Below are 12,930 nucleotides of genomic sequence, written 5' to 3' on the forward strand. Positions count from 1 at the left end.
AATCACATATACATGTCTTTCTGCTAACTTGAATTTTTATTTATACTTTAGAAAGCATTAAATGATCTTTTCATAATTAGATTTCCGTGAATATATGATGTTACTGTTGTATTTCTAGCCTTAGATGGCCCAGCTTCAGGATGTCAAACCTCCTCGGCCAGTCAGGAATGTCGCTACAGATATCCAGCCAATCAGTGGGCCAGCTTAGCTTGCTGCAGAAGTTTTCTTTATTGCGTCTCACTGCTATTATGGAGAAATACTCCATGTCCAACAAGCATGGGTGGACTTGGTGAGTTATCTAATATGTTGATAAGTCCTCGTGAAACACTTCTTCTTATCAATATTGAAAACATTTGTAGATATTGTAATACGTAGATTTTTAGGATTATTTGATGATTAGAAGGTTTGAAAGAATAGCATTTATCTGCATTAGAAATCTTTTCTAGCATTATAAATTTGACCAATTTAATGCATCCTTGCTGAATACATTTTTTAAAATAAGAATAATAATTCTGATCATAGACTTTTGAACGGTATATACATACCCGATGAAGCAATAAGATGAATCAGTCATGGAAAGTCCCTGTGGGATGTGTTTGGGGGATTTCTTGTGAGTTCTTATTAGATGACACCAATCAAAGTGTCTCCTCAGTTAAATTAGTTTTGGGTTAAAACTCCAGAGATTGTGGAACAATCTCATCCTGCCATCTACATCACAGTTCTGCCTCCAGACTCTGTGAACTCTTCCATTTACACTCCTCCTTGCATTATATATAATCAAGATTCTTATAGCAGATCCTACACACAGATATAACTATATACACACTTATGGCCATAAACTGATCTTCTCTTCTCAGTACTTTTTTTATATGTTCTTAGGTCAGTGCCAAAATTTATGAAGAGAATGAAGGGACCAGACTACAAGGATAAGATGGTATTCGGTGTTCCTCTGATTGTCCATGTTCAGCGGTACGGACACCCTCTGCCCATAAGCTTACAGCTCGCCCTGCGCTTTTTAAGGAGCCAGTGTTTGGACCAGGTACACAGTTTCATTCACATTTGCAAGACCGATTATAAGGTTCATCCTAAGTTAGGCCAGAGTCAAAGATATTCCAAACAAAGTAAAAAATTGGATGCCCAGCCACTGCTCCATTCCTAAAGACAGATAAAGCACACAAACCCTAATAGTGTTTGTTTTTCTTCCTGTATGTTGATGTCTTAGTAATTAAAAATAAAATCAAATGGATTCAGTTAATTTGGTTTTAATGGTACATTATTACTATTGGTCGTGTTTAGGTTTATGTTTTTGAACAAATGTTTGTGTTGCGGTTATGAATGATACCTCCAGTTGTGTGGCTTGTTAAGTCGAGGAATGCTATTTCTTTTCTAAGTGATCACACACGATTTTAGTCTTAATTTTAGTAAAAAAGATTTTAGTAAAAAAATCCATAAGCTTAAATAGAAAGAGGCACTCAAGCATAGACTAGAACATCATAGAAACTTTGTGGTGGGATGTTTTGACTTGGTTCAGTAACGTTTTGTTCATGTTAGCAAAATGTCGATAGTGTCCCGATGCACATTCAGAGGTCACTTTTAAATCAAAAATAACAATAAAAATAAACACATATGACCAAAATTGAACCCAAGTGAAATCTTCATGGGAAACTTGTAAAACTCTCAGTTATGAGGATTCCTCTTGAGACAAATGGATTTCGGCTGCTAAATTTCACTGAGCAACCATGAATGTAACCACAACTTCAGCAGCCACCCAAAAACAATCCTAACAACCACTTAGCAGCAACCAGGCTACCACCCACACCCTAGAATCACAGGCACCACTCACATTTTATGTGAAAAAAGATACAAATCGTATTTGCTTTTCTCATTTTGTTTCAGGTGGGCCTTTTCCGTAAATCTGGTGTAAAGTCTCGTATTCAGGCTCTGCGGCAAATGTGTGAAACCTCCCCACAGAACGTGAACTACGAGGATCAGTCGGCGTATGATGTGGCAGACCTGGTCAAACAGTTCTTCAGAGACTTGCCTGAACCTCTCCTCACGAGCAAAATGGGCGAGACCTTCCTCCACATATACCAGTGTAAGAGCATTTCCTGTCTGTTACGAGCTGTCCTGCCCAAATACTTCCTACAGTGCTTTCAAATCCCTAAAACACTCTATGCAATCGTCTACCCAGATGTCCCTAAAGAGCAACGCTTACAGGCGGTGCAGGCAGCTATCATGTTAATGGCTGATGAAAACCGTGAGGTCTTGCAGACGCTGCTGTGCTTCCTAAATGATGTCACTTCCTCTGTTGAGGAGAACCAGATGACACCGATGAACCTGGCGGTGTGCCTCGCTCCTTCTCTCTTCCACCTCAACATCATGAAGAATGATAACCTGTCACCTAGGTAATGGAGTTCCGATGTTTTGGATCTTCATATAAATGTATAAAATGTGCCATGATAGATGGTTTTCATTGGTTTATAAGTTTCGTTTATATGTTTGCAGCTACAAAAATTGTGAAAATATTATCGATCACATGGAAGTCCATGCATATGATGTCTTCTGTTGCATTCAGGTCTATTCAGAGGAAGTATGCCACTGGACGGCCAGACCAAAAGGACCTGAATGAGAACCTTGCGGCCACTCAGGGGCTAGCGCACATGATTGCTGAGTGCAATCGCCTATTCGAGGTACAAGATGCATGTTCTGACATGTTTGCCGTGAGATGTGTATACACTGAGAAATTGTGGTTGTTTTATAAGATTGTGTGCAGAACAATTACAAAAAGTTCAGCTGATTATTGTAATCACTTAATACTTTCTATTTCAAATAAATGCTCTCTCTTTATATATACTATATAACTGTATAATCATTAAGAAGTACTGTTTATTGAGAACCAAATCAGTATTTTAGAATGATTTCTGAAGGATCATGTGACACTGAAGACTGAAGTAATGATGCTGAAAATTCAGCTTTGCCGTCATAGGAACAAATAACATTTTCAAATATATTTAAATAGAAAAGAGCTTAAATAGTAATAATATTTCACAATATTACTGTTTTACTCTATTTTTCATCAAATAAATGCAGCATTGGTGAGTATGAGAGACTTACTTAAAATCTTACTGACTCCAAACATTTGAATAGTACAGTAAATATTCTGTTGGATCATTATTCAGAGTTAGAGGACAAGAGGAGACGTCTGTCGAAGTGGTTTTTTTATGTGGTTTGTGCAGATTCCTCAGGAGGTGGTCTCTCAGTCCAGGAACTCATACATGGAAGCTGAGCTGCTGGCGCCCTCTTTGGACGAGTTCTGTAAAAAACAACCTCAACAGGACGAGGAAGACGAAGAAGAGGAGGAAGGCACATGTCGCTCTTATCTGGAGAGCTTGATACAGAATCTGATGAAAGAGGCCAAAGACAAGACCAAGGGATGGGTGACCAGATCAAATGTTGACAATACAGAGATATCATTCAAAAAGGTAATAATTTATGTATTATTTAATTAAATACATGTTATATGGAATATATGGTTTAAATATTTACAAAATATAAAAGTACCCACTATTAGTTCCATAAATATATAGTTTGAGTTGAAACGTTTATTTTTCATTTATTTCGAATAGTTTTTATATTTATTATTTAAATAATTATTATTTATTCTATTTCTTTATTTATTAAATCGTCTTAACATCTTGATTTCACATTTAGTAAATTGCTCGTGAAAGCATAAGCAAACGAGTTGGGACAAATATTCATATATTCAAAATGTAGAGCATGGTCCCGTTTATCGACAACCTAAGTTCGAATCTGGCTTGTGTCATTTCCCACCCCAAATTTTCTGTCTGCTCTGACTGCCCTATCCAATAAAAGACCAAAAGCCCATAAAATAAATACAAGTCTGAGGGAAGTCTGCTGTCTGTCACAGGTGGGAGACGGGACCCCTTTGAGAAGCTGGCGTGTGTCTGTGGAGGTGGAGGCTCCTCCGTCTGTGGTGCTTAATCGCATACTGCGAGAGCGCCACCTGTGGGACACTAACCTGCTACAGTGGAAGGTTCTAGAAACTCTGGACAAGCAGACAGAGGTGTACCAGTATGAGCTGAACAGCATGGCCCCTCACCCAAACAGAGACTTTGTGGTGCTCAGGCGAGTACAACATGATCTGATTCTGTGTATTGTTTACTGTTCAAGCCATGTGTCCTGAGTAGCCCATGTTTGAGGCCATTAGCAAATATCTAAATGAACTGATTACACCATTACGGCTGTAACAAAGCATGCGCCTCATCTGTAACAAGTGCTTTTTGTGCGTCATTAAGTTCTTGTGATTCTCTGAACACCGAGGTCGTAAAAAGGTCCCACATACCCCTGTTGAACAGCTGGGCATTCATGGAATATTACTGAAAGAAATCTCTCTGAGCATACTTCTCTGTGTTAGTTCACCATAAAATGCTTTCAGCTAAGCAAATTAGACCACCCGGGTTATACCCAAAATATCACTGTAAGAGTACAGCTTGCCAACACTTGACAAATACGCAGCTGTGAGGTCCAAACAGTAATATGATCGATGGAAAACATTCAGCTGGAATATTGCATGTTATTTGATAATTAATCACATTTGCACTTGGCTGACTGACTGACACTTACATCTCTTGTGTGTGTACGGCATGGCAGATGCTCTCTCTGATTTATGTTGGCGGTGTTTTCTTTTCTGTTTAGGACGTGGAGGACAGAAATGCAGAAAGGAGTGTGTGTGCTGGTGTCTGTGTCGATTGAACACGAGGAAAGCCCACAGCTGGCCGGAGTGAGGGGAATAATTCTGGAATCACAGTATATGCTTGAACCGTGTGGCTCGGGGAAGTCTAGACTCACACATATATGCAGAGCTGATCTGAAGTAAGTGCACTGAAATCAACTCTTAAGTATACACTACTGTCCAAATGTTTGGGATCAATAAGAATCTTTTTTTTTTTTTTTATATATATATATATATAAATTCCTTTTTGTCATGTGCGTCTTCATAGCATGTGTAAAGAACGCAGTACATATGTCTCAATGCTACACTAAATGCAGTATATTTGCTTGCTGTTCCAGAGGAAAGTCTCCAGAGTGGTACAACAAAGCTTTCGGCCATCTCTGTGCTAGCGAGGCGGCCTGCATCCGCAACTCCTTCCTGTCTCTGGATCCCGAGGGCCCAGAGACCAAAATCTGAACATGGCTACGTGGAGTCAGGCGTGAGGGAACTGGGATGTAGTTCAACGTCAGGGCAGATGGTCACAGAAAACAAACTTCGGCGAAGAAAAAGGAGCGAATCAAGAGAGAAGAAAATAGATTTCAAGCCCCTAAACAACAACAACCTGCCATATCCTGTTGGTTTAATAGACCGTGGATCATTGGGATTCATATAAGAGTGTTTTGACCCTTATAGGGCATATGATTTAGTTAGTTTATTTTATATACATTTATGCAGCTGTTTAAAACTGCAACTTTTGAAATGGCTATTGTTGTGTGTTTTGGGGCGTATAACGAGAGATGAGAAAAGATGGACGGAGAAAGTGACAGAGACAGACTCCACTGTAGCTATGAAGCCATGCCTGTAAAAAAAAAAAGTCATAACGCTGCTTCCTGTTGTCCAGTCTTTACAACTTTAACTAGCACCTTTAGAGCTTCGCTAACAACAAACAGATGTGAATGACAAGCCACCTCAACGCTAATCTAAAAACAGCAGGTCTGGTTTCATTTTATCAAGCACTTCAAGCTAAAGTACTGCATTCTCAAACCAAATATAGGTACGTTATTGTCTAAACATTATTTAAAACTGCGACTGTATTTTTAAACTAGGGTTGTACCCTGGTGACGTATTGATGTGAAGTATCTCGAAGTACATATTATTTCTAAATTCTGTTTTAAGAAATGTTTTATCATTACAATATTCGTTGATTTCATTGTCCCAGGTAAGCAATAATGTATTATCATAATAAATGGAACAGTATTGTGCTCTTAACAATGCAAAATGACTTAGTTCAGATTCAAAATCAATCAATATTGTAAATAATTTAGAAAATGCCAATGATTGTTGCAAGTATGCATTATTATTATTATTATTTTTATTGTCATTGTTATATGTGTGCTGTCACACTCTACAATGTCTAGGACATTAATTAATTTCACTGCTTCTGAGAAGCATGTCTGTTCTATTCACAAAGCTTTACAGATCAGTGTGTTTGTGTGTAAATGTGTAGATACAATTCAGGCTGTATATTTTGTAGATAAATGAGGATTATTGGCAGGTTTATCTGCTTTAATGCTCAGTTGTTGTTGTTTTCCCTCATATCAGTATTTTGCTTGAATTACCATTACAAGCTGGTTAAATCAGCTAGCTTTTTCAGTGCTGTTTAGATGAACAGTGTATTTGGGCTCGACTTGAGCTCAGTGAAGGCGAAATGTCTGTTTTTGAACAGTAAACAGGGTTATTCAAGTTCTACACATTTGGAAATGCGGAAAATAAAAACTAATTGCATTCCTTTTTCTCTGTCTTTGTTGTGTTTGGGATGTAAATTGGTTTGTGGTCATTCTATGTTGGCAGAGAAATCGTTTTGAGTCTGGACCCAACACTGTGTTAAGTCGGTACCATGTTCGGTAACAAACGGTCAAAAATAAGTGTCAAAAATATAAATATAATTTCACCTCACACCACCAGATGGCAGCATGGATTCACCATAATAGCGTCGCCTGAGGAGTACAGGTGCCTACAAGAGTAAATAAATACTAGCAAACAACTTGGAAAGCAATTTAGAGGTCATAGACCTTTTCAATTGCTTCTAAACAGCATGGCCAGTAATTAGCAGTGATCGTGTTTTCTCCTGGGTCTGCAGAACCCCAGAGAGTCCCAAGGGAAGTATTGATCCACGCCATTTGAATAACACGTCTTTAGACGCAGAAGTACGGAAGGCAGAAGACACTCACTGCGGGCCATACATCATCATTAGGGAGCAAAAAGCAATGGCATGTCTTTATTCAAAGAAGGTCAGATTTAATAAATAATGTTGACTATCCTTTCTGCTTCTCCTTTCTGAAAGAGTGATATCAGATGGTGCTGTGTTTTTATTTATTTATCTCATACAACAATTAGGTCTGCCCTTTAATTTGATGGAACAGTGTTGATGTTTCAAAACTGGAGTGATTTTTTTTAAATGTAATTATCTACTGCATATCCTATATACGAGAAGCAGTTTGTTCATATTGAAGAGAGCCCGAAAATTATATAGGTAGGTTTACTTTTCAAATGGAATTTACTCCTGAAAAAATGTGTCACGGTTTCCAGAAAAATATTAAAATGCTGTAAACTGTTTTCAACACTGATGATAATACTGTTTTACTGTATTTCTGAAAAACTAAAAGCATCCTTGGTGAGCATTAAAATAATTAAATTAAAAAAGGCATTATCTTACAGATCCCAAACTTTGAATGGGAGGGTTTTTCAAAGGACAGAATTTTCAGTCAATTTTGATTAAACACAAAATAAAATGTCCATTTAATTGCAGCCGGTTTGTGCAAGTCTAACTTGTCATTTATACTTATTATAATATAGATATATCAGCCATGACCCACACTGCTCTCTAGATGTCTGCACTGGCATCAGCCATTGAAAAACCCATATTAATATCATCACCACCGTGCTGTCTGGGCTGGTTTTTTAGCTGACGTCTGACTGAATCTTTCACTTTATTCCAAAGATTCAGTGCAGATACACACATGGCTTCAGAAGAAGGTTAGTAGATTGAATTCCTAAGGTGATCGGCCAAAAAAAAAAAAAAAAGCTTTTTATTGCTCTGAAAAATCCAAGCACAGCAATAAGGTCATTAATAAATAAAAAATCAAATAGATTAATTATTGATGATTGTGCGTGTGTGTGTGTGTGTGTGAGAGAGAGAGAGAGAGAGAGAGAGAGAGAGAGGAGAGAAAGTGAGACTATGGGTGTTTTTGCAGTTTGGTCAGGATAAGGTCTGGTCTGGCCTTTCAACAAAGCAAAACCTATTCAAAATATTTCATAAACAGATCTATAGCTTAAATCAGATGGATTGTTTAGACAGAATTTAGTAAAGCCACCAATTGAGTAAAGAAAACTGCCTTTCTCCTATTTATTTCCAGTCTCTCATGCTTTTAGAGTCGACGGGAGTGTCAGTTTGGTGGCTGGATATGACCATGATGTCTGTTTACATGCAGAGAGAGAGAAAGCGAGAATCAAAAACAAAGAAAAACAACTACATTTCCATACAGCCCAAGAAAGACAGGCAGACAGAAAAATAGAAATACAGTTGCCTTGGCTACCATTTTGTTCATGTCACTGACTTCCTCTACTCCTGGCCCCTCAAGCACGCTCCTCTGTTGTCTTTTCTTCTTTTCTTTTGATGCTCCTTCAATTTCCCACACAATGCACAGGATTGCAGGGGAGCTCACCAGTTGGATAAAATGCACTGAATAATTGTTTTCTTGATCAGTCTATTGTTATCATTTTCCCTTTCATTCCTGACCTGCACAACCTCTCTTGTTGTTTAGCTGTCCTTATTTACTATGATTTATTGTTTACATAGTTTATAGGATTTGTTTTTTTTCTTCAGTTGTTTGTTTTAGGGATAGTCCACCTAAAATTAAAATTCTGTCATCATTTGCCATTTTGACTGGACTGTTGCTTTAATTTAATATTAAGGCAATTCAATCTGTAGGCTACAATTTTTACAGTGAAGGGAAGCAATAAAGTGCAACAGTGCCTAATCACTTTTTCAGCAGCCTTGGTTCTGAAAGTATTATTCCCATTTATTTTTCCCATAGGATTTGGGAGTGGCTATGAGGTGAATCACAACATTGCAATCTTCGATTTTAAGGCCTCAGGTTTCTGTTAGATACTAGTAGTTTTGTCTGTTCAGTGTACAGTTGTATCAGGTGTAAAATTCATATTTTCTGCTGGAAATCATCTAATTAAAAATGAACCAAAGCAGGATTGTAAACCACTGAGATTCAGTTGTGGGCAGGCTATTCCAGCACAGTGTGCGAGTCGTAAAAACCAAGCAACCAGAAAAATATCCTATCACATGACTGGATACGTGGTTTTGATGTGGTGATTTTATTGAATTCAGGATTCATCTCATCTGCTGCCCTATGATTCATTGTCCTATCTACTTTTCTCCATCTGATGGCTTCTCTTCAACAGACAACACACATTTAGCTTGTGTGCGTATGTGTGAACACTTTTCTCTCTCGCATAAAAACAGTCTCGCTGTATGCTGTCAATGATGCAAGTAGCATATTAATTCATTTTCTAGGAAATGTAAAGCCATTTGCTGATTGTAATACAAGCTTTAGAGCAGACGTGCAGGTATGGGAGACTTGTTTTAAAATCATTTTTAAAAGCTTTGTTAAATATAAATCCTGTTATTCCTGGGCAGTGACAATATGGAGATTGAATCTCATTGTTATTCCAAATGTATGCCATGCAAAGCTTTCAGTTTTGGAATAATAGAACATGCCTTCTTGGAAATCACTGTGTAGTTCTAGAAATGGTCCATCCGTTTTAAGTACATCACAAGAATGTTTTATCTTCTGATTTTCACTTGACTTTCACTTGTCATACAAAATGATTGTGACATACTGTGATGGGATCCATGTTCTATATACATATTTTTGTTCAACCATTTGAGCGAAAAGAGTGATTCATTTGTGAGTGTGGCATTGTTCAGTTCTTAACAGCGGATGGAAACCACGAGACATGATTGCTGGAATATAACCAAGGACAATGATTACTCCGGTTGTTGTACTGTAATCTCCACTCTCACTTAAGTCATATTTTACTGGGGCACAGCATTATTTCACTGGGGCCCATGCTTCTGTAAAAAGGATCTGTCCCAGTATGGCTTTTTTTCTCCTGCTTAATTCTGGAAGAATATCGTGGATGTTCGATATAATAAAAGTGACTGCAGCTGTCATTTCTAAAATCATCAAGCTCATTTAGAACTAATCTCCATCTCGGTACTAAAGAGAGAAACCACTGGGAATGAAATGCAGAAAATCACACAACAGATGCACAGACCTTTGTGCTCGTGTTGAGTCTTTTGTGTTGAAACAAAGGTCTATGCATCTGTGTGAGTAATTGTCACAAAGTATCTGCTCTACGTGAGGCTTGTGCATACCATTGATGGCCCAGATTGATTTAAACAGTGAGGATTGAGGTGCTCACAAGAAAAAAAAGCTTTATAAATGGGCCAAATAATGTTTTTATATATTAGTTATATAGAATATAATGTAATGTAATATACAGTTTTATATGTAAAGTTTGAAACAGGTTTATAAATATCTTAATAAAATTGTATATATATATATATATATATATATATATATATATATATATAATATAATTAAGGGCTGTCAGTCGATTAAAACTTTTAGCCTAATTAATTTCATGATGTGGGGTTAATTAATCTAACGCAAACCATGGAACATAAAAGAAGATATTTTGAGAAAAATCCCAGCATTTATTTGTTCATACAATAATAGTAATTTGTAACCAAATCAGCTTTTACCAACATTCTTCTTTTTCTTTTGGTTAAAATTAATAAATGGTTACCAACAGTATTTATTATTTTCTTTTATGTTCCATAAAACAAAGTAAGTGTTACAGGTTTGAAATGACATGAGGTAGAATAAACAATGACAGAATTTTTATTTTTGGGTGAACTATCAATTTATATGTTTATTTATTTATTCATTTATGAAATTATATTCTAAATAAGAAACTAAAACTGCCAATAGGTGGCAGTAAATTTCTTTATGAGTAAGCAATTGGGTCATTCATTTATTTGATTAATTTAAACTGCTGATTCATTCAGGAATTAAGTAATAGCTATCTTTATAATAATAATAATAATAATAATAATAATAATAATAATAATAATGCATTACATTTATATAGTGCTTTCCCAGGCACTCAAAGCGCTCTACATTGTGAGGGGGAGTCTCCTCATCCACCACCAGTGTGCAGTATCCACCTGGATGATGTGACGGCAGCCATAGTGTGCCAGAACACCCACCACACACCAGAGAGGAGAGGAGACGGAGTGATGAAGCCAATCAGCAGATATGGGGATTGTTAGGATGCCATGATGGTCAGAGGCCAATGGGTGAATTTAGCCAGGATGCCGAGGTCACACCTCTACTCTTTTCGAAAAACATCCTGGGATTTTTAATGACCACAGAGAGTCAGGACCTCGGTTTAACGTCTTATCCGAAGGACGGTGCTTTTTTTGACAGTATAGTGTCCCCGTCACTATACTGGGCCACTAGGACCCACACAGACCACAGGGTGAGCACCCCCTGCTGGCCTCACTAGCACCTCTTCAAGCAGCAACCTAGTTTTCCCAGGAGGTCTCCCATCCAGGTACTGACCAGGCTCAGCCCTGCTTATCTTCAGTGGGCAACTAGTCTTGCACTACAGGGTGATATGGCTGCCGTTGAATAAAAAATTGAGCAAAAACAGACAATTTAAGTTAAATATTAACTTATTATCTATTGAAATGTTTAAAATCACATTTGCACTTGTGCTATTCAGGATAAAAACAACACTCGTGTGATATTGCTCTTACTGCTTGTTTGATATCACTTATCCTATGATATAAATATGAGACATTTTTGCCCAAATATCTTGAATTTTAAGGGCATTTAACGGCATTTTATTGGCTACATCACACAGTGAGTTGTTATCTGGTTTAATTCCAGGTTTATGATATAATAATCATTCAAAAAAATATATAGAGATGATAGATTAACTGGTTTTAATGTTGACTTAATGCAAGAAATGAAGTTTAACAAACGTGTGTGTGTGTGTGTGTGTGTGTGTTTGTGGTAGACGTTACTTTAATCTAACATGCCTGTTCATTTCTCCTGCCAGTGTTGAGCATCTCACACATGGGTTAAATGGCAAAGTGACAGCAGTGCGTCATCTCCCTCTCTGCTCTTTTTTGCATTGTTGTCATTTGTCCTTTTCCTCCCTTTACTTCTCCGTCCCTGACTGCCTGCATCTCTCTCTCTCTCTCTCTCTCTCTCTCTCTTCTAGGAAAGGAAGATCTCCTTGGTCACTGTGCACTTTCTCATCTGTTTTCTCTCAATTTTCAGAGATGTATGTGATTCTGACAGTCTGTTAGCATTGAAGAAAGCTGCTTCTGTTTGAAAGTTCTTTATGATCTTCCCTCCACCAAACCCTCTGATTCCATCTGCCGTAATGCAGCATACAAAACAAATACATGATGTACATCCGTGTCTGCACAAGCCAATTTATTTCCTATTCAAATACGAAATGAAAACGTACAACGCCCGCGGGAACCCTGCAGTTCACAGGGTGTATAACACTCATACACACACACACACATATTAGTTGTATGCCCACTGGGACATTGCTGACCCATGATAACCAACATCTGTTCATGAAACCAAAATAAACGTATGTGATAGTTAGATAAACAAGTAAGCAAAACAACCTTACTAAAAAATGTCTGCACTCATTTGGAAACAAACAAATAAACACACGCACATAAAATGATTATCCCCACAATTATGCACATTTTAAATGTCAAAATTACTTCTTTAAAAGGTTTGATTAGGATCGTCATGACGAATTTGCTTGAAAAATGCTGTTTACATTTGTTTAGCGGTTTATTTGTGGTTTATCTCCTACAGATTCTTAATTATCTAAAACAACAGAAATATGGTCAGGTTAAATGATGCCTATATTTCTTGTTTTACAATCTCTGGGCATATGCATGATATACTAGAATTTATTGAATTCTGGACCAAATTAAAAACAAGCACCAAAAGATGCCCTGATGATTCAGTCTACTAAATTGCACAACAACTATATTATCAGTGCATTTGCATTGCTAAATG

General features: G+C 37.3%; 1 protein-coding gene across 6 annotated transcripts in view; it reads left to right on the forward strand.

Annotated features, from left to right (window-relative positions):
* The window catches only part of LOC113054444 (stAR-related lipid transfer protein 13), a 50,228-nt gene extending 43,706 nt beyond the window's left edge, over nucleotides 1–6,522 (forward strand). For all 6 annotated transcript variants that reach the window (XM_026220007.1, XM_026220009.1, XM_026220005.1 and 3 more), the window contains 9 exons: nucleotides 119–289; nucleotides 880–1,039; nucleotides 1,897–2,095; nucleotides 2,192–2,405; nucleotides 2,576–2,690; nucleotides 3,237–3,482; nucleotides 3,929–4,146; nucleotides 4,717–4,893; nucleotides 5,092–6,522. In XM_026220007.1, the coding sequence (XP_026075792.1) occupies nucleotides 119–289; nucleotides 880–1,039; nucleotides 1,897–2,095; nucleotides 2,192–2,405; nucleotides 2,576–2,690; nucleotides 3,237–3,482; nucleotides 3,929–4,146; nucleotides 4,717–4,893; nucleotides 5,092–5,209 (1,618 nt within the window). In that variant the 3' untranslated portion in view covers nucleotides 5,210–6,522. The remainder of the gene's footprint in view (nucleotides 1–118; nucleotides 290–879; nucleotides 1,040–1,896; nucleotides 2,096–2,191; nucleotides 2,406–2,575; nucleotides 2,691–3,236; nucleotides 3,483–3,928; nucleotides 4,147–4,716; nucleotides 4,894–5,091) is intronic.
* The last annotated feature ends 6,408 nt before the right edge of the window (nucleotides 6,523–12,930 follow it).

Source organism: Carassius auratus, chromosome 35 (genome assembly GCF_003368295.1).
Source record: "Carassius auratus strain Wakin chromosome 35, ASM336829v1, whole genome shotgun sequence".
Taxonomy (NCBI): domain Eukaryota; kingdom Metazoa; phylum Chordata; class Actinopteri; order Cypriniformes; family Cyprinidae; genus Carassius; species Carassius auratus.